Source organism: Bolinopsis microptera, chromosome 13 (assembly GCF_026151205.1).
Source record: "Bolinopsis microptera isolate Bmic1 chromosome 13, MBARI_Bmic_1.0, whole genome shotgun sequence".
Classification (NCBI taxonomy): domain Eukaryota; kingdom Metazoa; phylum Ctenophora; class Tentaculata; order Lobata; family Bolinopsidae; genus Bolinopsis; species Bolinopsis microptera.
The window spans coordinates 10,335,024-10,344,032 of NC_087084.1; the positions used below are offsets into that span (position 1 = coordinate 10,335,024).

Below are 9,009 nucleotides of genomic sequence, written 5' to 3' on the forward strand. Positions count from 1 at the left end.
TATTATAATGTTATTACATAATTATATGAACCTTGTCCTCCCTACACAGACGAATGGTGGGACCTGGAGCAGGAAGATGAAGATGTGTACGCTAACATGCACGGACAGGACAACTTTGATACAATGAGTGAGGCTGGGGACGGTCCGGATATAGATTCTGAGAACTTAGCTCCTGTTCATGCAGGTTAGATTACCAGACAATTAGTCTGTTAATTAGCTAATGAGTTGTTAATTGGATGGGTTTGTCCGGACTCATTTATTAAGAATGTAATTGTGGCCCTACTATTGCATCTCTTATTTACTCTCATATGAAAATTGGAGCAATGTCAGCTTCTAGCACACTATACATTGTTGTAAATAAATGGAATAACAACAAGTTATTTAATACCTTACTACGTTTTGAAGCGACATAGTTTAAATATTTTTTCTCCAGGATACCTTAAAGTCCGTGAAGCAAGCATGGTGAGCAGATGGAAACAAAAGTTCTGTATCCTACAGGGAGACTCACTTTTGATATTCAACGCTAAACAGGACTACTTGAAATCAGGTTAATCGAGATCGTGAGATAAAAAACTAAGCTACAATTCTGTTGATGAATTAAGTGATCAAAAGTGATTTGATTAAGTATGTTAAAAGAGTAATTAATAAAATTAATTAATAAAAAGTTATTACTTTGTCATATATTAACACCGAAAATCAAGGTTGGCTACGTAAGAAGGGTGGTGGTAAAGGAACCTTGTCAAGGAGAAACTGGCTGCCCCGTTTCTTCATTCTACAGAACACTACTCTCAGCTACTTCGAGTTTGAAGGTAATTCTCCCATTTCAGTTTGTGTTGTGACGTCATCAGTGTTAGTGACTTGATTCTCCCACTGTGTGTTGTCATGAATCTGTTCTGAACGTTGGTGTTGCAACTGTTACACCACACTGAATTAGTGTAATATTACTCGTGACATTTATTACAGTTTGAGCGATATGTATTGTAAGAAATTTGATAAATTCGGAGGTTGTCATGGTTGTAGATTACATATCTCTCCTGCAAAAAAGGAAACCCAAGGCTTACCAGGAATTCAGCTCACATTCTAACACAGCACTAACCCCTACCTCGCTGCCAGGTGGAGAATCAAAGGGAAGTATAAACCTACGGCAAGCTGTAAAGATCCTCGAGAACAATCTAGATAAGAACAAGAGTAACTATATTGGTATTGTGACTCCTGATAGAACTTACGAGATTATAGCTGAGGACGAGAACGAGCATAGGTTTGCTTTTATTTACATATTTGAATCAACCAATGATAAATTAAGTAAATTAATAACATCTTTTCTAAGTAAGTTATAAGTTATTAAGTAAATTAATAACACCCTTTCCTAAGTAGGTTAGTAAGTAAATGAATAACATCTCTTCCTAATGAGTAATTAAGTTAATAAATAACATATCATTTAAGTAAGTTATTGAGTAAATTAATAACAGTTATAAGTTATTAAGTAAATTAATAAGTTATTAAGTAAATTAATAACACCCTCTCCTAAGTAGGTTAGTAAGTAAATGAAAAACATCTCTTCCTAATGAGTTATTAAGTTAATAAATAACATATCATTTAAATAAGTTATTAAGTAAATTAATAACATCTTTTCTAAGTATGTTATTAAGTAAATTGATAACACCCCCTCTTAATGTTAAGTAAGTTATTAAGTAAATTAATAACACCCTCTCCTAAGTAAGTTATTAAGTAAATTAATAACACCCCTCCCAGGTCCTGGTTAAGAATACTAAGAGACGTACACGGAACACCTGATGAGTTGTTACACACGATGAAAGAGGAGATGAACCCTAGAAACGCTATAGCGAGTATAGATCTTATGGAGCTAGAGAGGTAGGTGTTGCTAGGAGGTTACTAGGAGGTTACTAGGAGGTTACTAGGTAGTTACTAGGGGGTTACCAATAGGTTACTAGGAGGTTACTAGGAGGTTACTAGTTTACTAGTGCCTGCTTACTCTCGAGTAAATAGGGTTACCAGCGGGTTACTACTTACTAGCAAGTTAAAAGTTTAGGAGGGTAGCTAAAAAATAGAAGGTCACCAAATATCATTACACTACCACTGATGACGTCACTACAACTGATGACGTCACTACAACTGATAACGTTACTTTCCTCAGCTGTAACCGGATAGAAGACAAGGCAGAGAACCACGTGTTTTGTGTTATAACTAATGATAGGTTACACTACTTTGCTGCTGAGGATAGTGATGAGATGTTCAGGTGGATAGACCTGCTCTCACCCCAGGTAATAATTATAATTATATGATTATTTAATTATACCTGCATGATGTTTATAAAACTAATCTGTTTAATTTTCAAGGTATTCGTCTTACTTATACTGATACTGATGACCGAGTTAATGAAATACCTTTGATGACGTCACACTGATGACGTCACACTGCAATAATCTGATGACGTCACAATACTCTATATTACTTCAGGATATAAACGTGAAACAAAACGCGCTACATTCCGGCTACATGACACTAGTCAAGAACAAGATTATCAGGAGGAAGGTGTTTGTGTCCCTCACTGAGAAAGGGTTGGAGATGTCTAAACGTAGAGATGGTCCTGTTGAAGGTATTCCTGGTTGTCTCTCTTCTAGCTAGAATTTAGCGCGTTGCGTGTTTATAATTAAAATTAGCTCTTTACTAACTAACTTCATTGATGTTCATCAAATGATTTTTTAGCTAGCTGTTTATCATTTTAAAAACCGATCTTTAATTATTACCAATCAATATGATAACGAGATAATTAACTAATTATCCAATTAATTAAGTTGATAATAACCAGGTAAGATCTCGCTCCACTCCCTGTGTGTGGTTACAAACCCAGTGGAAGATGGAGGGGACTTCTGTTTCTACATTCATGTCAGAAAGAGGTCTTACTACTTTGCTGTTAAGACCATGTCAGAGGCGAACCAGTGGGCTGATGATATCAGTGAGGTTATCACAAGGTCAGTCACGTGATTAATTAGATAATTACATAATTATTTAATTATTTAATTATTTATTTTATGGTTTTATCAGTGATTGAAATGTGTCCGGTTCCTGATTGTCACGACAGTGAATATGAAAAGAATCCCCTGATAACGAAACCTTTAACAAAATGTTATGTCCACAGCAAGGAACAGTTCCAGACCCGCACAGAACGTCTTATTGTTGAACTGAGGAACTTACAAAGTGACGAAATAGATAGTGTTTACAGAACTAACGCCATACTCAGATACACTAAACCAGCTATACAAACACCTATACTTGCTCTGCCTTATGGTAATTAATTGCTAATTGGTTAATTGGTAGATGAGCTGATTAGCAGCTTATTTACTTTTCAGGCGCCTTATTATTTGCTGTTACTGTCCAACAGTTATCAATCGGTTTAATTACCAATGTTAATTTTCTTAAAAAATCTTTCTGTCAAGATTCCTACTAATATATAAAACATAAACTTAAAAGTGTTTCAGATCCTAACACCCTTTTAAAATAAAATCTATAGAATATTCTAGAATATTCTAAAATATTCTAGAATCCAAACACTGTCTGACCCTCTCTCCTATAGAATATTATAGAATAATCTAGACTTCTAACCCCCCTCTCCAGGACCATGCTCCGCTACAAACGCCACCTCACTTCAAGAACAAGCTGTCTCCATCTACAAGTCATTCCTCAACTACGAGGGAGCAACTTCTCCTGTCGATTTTATAGGTTAACTTTCTGTTATATTGTCATGATTATTCAGTTAAAATAACGATTCTAACAATTTAAAATAGAGCTTATAAAACTTATATTTTCAATTTCCCACAATTGGGTTTCTATTAACATTTAACATGTACATTGTGCAAAGAAAGTATCCGAAATCATTACATAAAGACTGAACTAACGAAGCAATACATGTTGCTAGGGGGCTACTAGGAACTAGGAAGTTACTAGAAGGTTACTAGTGAGTTACTAGAAGGTTACTAGTGACCTACTAGCAATACACCACAACTAACGTCACCCTCCACAGAAACACAGCTGGGACTATTGTTCGACTCACCCCTGCTGATAGACGAGCTGTACTGTCAGCTGATAAAGCAGACTAGTTGGGTGCGGGATGTGGACAACCCGCAGAATCTGCGGTATTGGATGTTCTTGTTGTGTGTTCTGATCACACATACACCCTCCAGGAAGATACTCAGGTTAGTGATTGAAATATTTGGTGGGAACTCCTTTGTTTAAGGGACAAGTGCCAGTTAAAGGCCAGTTAAAATAACTGACTCTTCTCAATTGATTTCCAACTGATCAGTGTACAATGTGTACATAGCTCCAGCACGAGTTTTACTCCCGGTGCGCGTACGTATTGTTAGCTAATTGTTTCGTTTGATTCATGAATTAAAAGTTTAATAAATCTATTAAACAACCAATTATCCAATTAACTAATTAACTGGCCAGGTACCTGAAGTACCACGTGCAGCACAACACTTGCAAGTACTCCGGTACGGAGATGTACAAGTTTGCAGTGTACGCAGAGGGGCTCCTCTCTTCGGGGGTGAAACAGAGAGAGTACGTGCCCAGCAGGGAGGAACTGAAGAAACTCATGTTCCTCAAGGACATGCCTGCTAGCATTAGGTTTGTCAATTAACTTTATCCATACTGACATCGATACCATTATAAATGATTTCTTACACTAATCTTCTTTGAAATTTATCAAATGAGAAGATTAGTGTAAGAACTCATTTATAATCTTCTCATTTGATAAATTTCAACATTTGTTTAGACCATTGGCCTGTGTGTAGGAGAATGTTCCCTCTCTTCAATAAAATAACTACCTGTCTATTAACCAGTTGTTACGGTGGATGGAACTGTAAGATCGCGGTAACACCCACATTAACTGCACGTGTGGCAGTTGCGCGGCTCCTCAGCGGTATGGGGCTCAACCCACGACATAACAAATACGCCCTGTTCGAGAAACAGGGCAACATTTACAAGGTAAATATTGTATTATCTGTATTTTATTTTTACTTACAAGGTTTCATGTGCGTCTCTTTGGATTGTTGTAACAGCACTTGTAACCAGGGTTAATTCTAAGTGATGTTTCTTTTTGTTTATTTTGATATAAAACCAAAAGGCAACACTTACTTTTTTTAAATAAAGTGAAGATGACAGTTTAAGTGCTCCCTCTTACAATAAAATAACCGTTAACAGTTTAATTTATATTTACTTTGTATACATAATTCCTGTTAAATTACTGTTTCCTAGGTGATAGAAGATAGAACACTGATGTCCGACGTTCTAGCCAAGTTCGAGCGTAAAACAGCAGGAGAGGGCTGGGTTGTCTTTTTCAAACTTTTCGGGATCGTAGAGTTCAACATCTCTAAATGTGATCCGCTAGAGCTTGTGTTTTTATACGAGTTTGTTTGTGATCAGATTAGAAGAGGGCTTTGTCCTGATGACAAGGTCTCCTTGACTGAACTAGCAGGTTAGTTTTATTAGTTAATTAGTTAATTAATTAGTTATTTGATTAGTCGAGACCCGTCATCAGCTGACCGGAACTTATCAATTATTTCAGTATTGTTAATGTTATTCTATTATATTCTAAGTTAAATATTTCCCTTTGATTTAAGTTTCCATCAGTCGACCAAGTATTCACTTACTAGTTCAGATAGTGAGGTCAGTCTTATCCCAGGGTTGAGATGTCAGTACCTATACGGAGACTACAGCCCTGAGAAGAACTTTACCGTATCAGATATCTACAAAGTAACCCTCCCTGAGGTTAAGTACAGCTCGTCTAGGAAGAACACCGGTACTTTGAGAGGACTGGGGACGTTGGGTAAAGGAACTATTCGCAAACTCAAGGTATTTTAGCAGTTCTACCCCTGGCTTTAAGGACAATTATTTTAATCCAACTCTTGCTTAGAATTTAAATTGCAATTTGAAATATTTGGGCCATCACGTACGTAATACGTATGAATATCTGTCAGAGATTTTCTTCTCTCGATATCTACTGAAGTTTATCTTAATCGCACACTCGTTGACTGAGCTATAAAGACCAACGTATGGTAACTGACCTTTGGCCCCCATCAGGACCTGTACACAGACACAGAGAGGGAAGATGAGTTGCTGATGCAGGAGGAAGTGGAGAAAGTTAAGAATACTATTAACGATTATTGGAAAACTAAGGCTGGGCTTAGCAAAGGTAGGTGGCGCCATGTTTCATGTGTGTGGGTGAGGGAGAAAGGAAGCTGTGGGGTGAAATTGAGAGTTGTTTTCATGATTCCTTGTCTTTTCTATACTAGTCCCCTAATGAACATCTCCCGTTAACAGGTGCTGCCCAACAAGAATTATTGAAGGTCACAACCAGATGGCTAGCTTTCGGGTACGGAATATTCGACGTGCTCATCATCGACAACAGGTAGTTACACAATTTCTTGGGTAGTAGTTTATAATCAATTAGCTAACTGATTAATAATCAATTAGCCAACTAATTGCAACGTATTTACATTCAGTGAGCAGCTCAAATTTAATTTAAAATCAACTTTTTATATATTTACTATCTAATTGATAACGGATAGACTATAATATCAGCACACAATTTATACTGGTCACGTGACTCGCCCATCCCTAGGTTCAGGGAGACAGAGTTATGGTTAGCAGTCGGACGGAATGACATCGCTATTTACCCTCGACAGAAGAGCTTACCTCTTGAAGTCCACACTTACGATAGTATTATCAGCTTCGGGGCTCCTCAGGTAATTAATTAAGCGATTTTTAGAAATTGGATATAAATGGTAAACTTTTGGACTGATTTATCAATTGTTTGATTAGCTAATAAAGTTATAATTACCTAATTAATTAATTATCTAACTGACCACAGGTAAATGTGTTCAAGATAACGATAGAAGGCCACGCCCCACTCGAGATGAACACTCCAGAATTTTTAGACATCGCCCGGTTAATGAAAACCTATATCGGCATCATGGTAAAGATGAAAAAAGAGAAACATTAAAGTTAAATAATTAAATATTTGACTGGTTGCTAATGATTTTATTAGATAATTAGTCGGTTATATAAGACTGATTTCTATATATTTAATGTTGGTAAGGGTGTGGCTCAGTTTGTTAACCATTTGAGATTTATTAAACTAACAACAACGACTGGAAAGTACAGAGTCTAGGCTGTCAACTAAAGGTATTTTGAGATTATCCCGATCCAACTTAGGCATTATTCCAATATTTCCCGGATCGGATGCCTTACAGAGCTAAAATTATGTTTGATAGCACTTAATAACATCTTTACTAATGTGTTCTTGAATGAATGCTATTGTTGGTTAGACTGGGTATAATAATCCTAGTTTGTTAAAATTGTTAATATGACTAAGCTTTATACGTTCTGTACGACACCATTTGTATTAACCTTCTTTTAAATTTGATATTGTTTTTAAGTAAATCGAAAATTTTATCTTAAACATCATTATTGATCTTTTTGTTGACACAATGTTTATGAATTATTTTATTGTCAACTTTTTACTTAGTACCGCGTCATATTCATATGATTTTCTGTTTGTATTGGAAGGATATGATTATTTATATTGATATTATTGGTTTGGTCGCGCCCGAATACACTAAACTCCATATCTTAACAGCCGAGAAGTTGCGAAGGTCGATTATTTTTAATGATTTAATCGTAAATATGAGCCAATCAGAATAGTAGCCGATTACTCGATCAACCAGATTCTCATCTGTAATTTAATTGAAAATAGCAAACCGTGTATTTAAGTATTAAGAACATGATGTAAATTTTGTAAATACACATCTTTCCCTGGTCATTAATAACAATTTGAAACATTTCAAGCTCGTCTTCTTTTGATTACATTAATGGAATTCTTTCACAGACGAATATTCGTAAAATGGTTTGGGCACATGTTTTGAAATGAATTGTGATGATAGATTATCAGATACATAAAATCTGTTGGTAAATCGTAATTTTATTGGTAAAAATCGCAATTAAAGAAAGATGATAAGGATTTTGTTATTGTAGGAAAGTCGTCAAATCATTTAAACAGATCTTGAAACACATGGCTTCTTTAATTAAAACTAAAAGATGATATAAGTTACTAATACAGCACTGTATTTACCTATGAAGTAATTATTATTTACTGAATCTGTTAACCTGCACATTTTAATTTGGATTTTGAAATTATGTAATTAGTTTTATTTGTAATCGGTGACACGGAAATCGTGTTTATTTAGTGCGGAGGTCCATAATTTGTATATTAGCTGAAATTAATTTAAATGACAAGATTTATTTAAATGACAAGATGGAGCGAAAACGAATGAAAATTCTGATACCTAGCTAAAAGAGGGAAAAATTCTGGAAATGGTCAAGCGATACACGTGAATATTTATTCAAATCAATCAAAGCTAAAAACTGACGAAAAATCGGGTGCTCATGATGAAAAACTGTTGCAACACACCAATAAAGTAAATAAAAAACAAATATAATTATGTGCCTTGCCTTGCAGATATTGGTTATTTTTAAAAGAAAACGAAACAGAAAATTAAAATATCATGATTCAAGTCAAATAAAGTCTTGTAGATCATTTGTGGTGAGTCAATGGAAGCTCGCCTTTGCCTCAGAACAGCGTTTCGTGCTAACTGGCCAATACTTCAGTAATTACAACAGAAGTCAGTGTTTCTCTTGGATGAAATTTATGCAATGTTGAGGTTGTGGAAAATAACTCTTCTGCAGACCTTGTATTGTGTCCGTGATACCTGTGGGACGAAGTGATTTTTTACGGATTTGATGGTATTCGAGAACGGTATTTTTTACCTTTTCACTATGGGGTCGTTAACATATTACGTAATCATTTTTTGGAACATTTTTACCCCCCCCCCCCCCCCCCCCCTCCGTCATCAGTTTTACACATAGCTATTGTGCCAAAATTACACTAGCGTAATCATTCGGAACCCCCCCCCCCCCCCCCCTCCCCTCAGC

At 35.8% G+C, this 9,009-nt stretch overlaps 1 protein-coding gene across 4 annotated transcripts in view; it reads left to right on the top strand.

The window, feature by feature from the left end:
* The window catches only part of LOC134825538 (unconventional myosin-X-like), a 33,153-nt gene extending 24,939 nt beyond the window's left edge, over positions 1-8,214 (top strand). For all 4 annotated transcript variants that reach the window (XM_063837766.1, XM_063837768.1, XM_063837767.1 and 1 more), the window contains 19 exons: positions 50-184; positions 434-547; positions 702-809; positions 1,114-1,258; positions 1,753-1,872; positions 2,156-2,282; positions 2,479-2,617; positions 2,831-2,993; positions 3,161-3,309; positions 3,637-3,741; positions 4,043-4,214; positions 4,468-4,644; positions 4,860-5,004; positions 5,275-5,494; positions 5,702-5,871; positions 6,100-6,211; positions 6,340-6,427; positions 6,641-6,764; positions 6,890-8,214. In XM_063837766.1, the coding sequence (XP_063693836.1) occupies positions 50-184; positions 434-547; positions 702-809; positions 1,114-1,258; positions 1,753-1,872; positions 2,156-2,282; positions 2,479-2,617; positions 2,831-2,993; positions 3,161-3,309; positions 3,637-3,741; positions 4,043-4,214; positions 4,468-4,644; positions 4,860-5,004; positions 5,275-5,494; positions 5,702-5,871; positions 6,100-6,211; positions 6,340-6,427; positions 6,641-6,764; positions 6,890-7,021 (2,645 nt within the window). In that variant the 3' untranslated portion in view covers positions 7,022-8,214. The remainder of the gene's footprint in view (positions 1-49; positions 185-433; positions 548-701; positions 810-1,113; positions 1,259-1,752; positions 1,873-2,155; positions 2,283-2,478; positions 2,618-2,830; positions 2,994-3,160; positions 3,310-3,636; positions 3,742-4,042; positions 4,215-4,467; positions 4,645-4,859; positions 5,005-5,274; positions 5,495-5,701; positions 5,872-6,099; positions 6,212-6,339; positions 6,428-6,640; positions 6,765-6,889) is intronic.
* Positions 8,215-9,009: the final 795 nt, after the last annotated feature.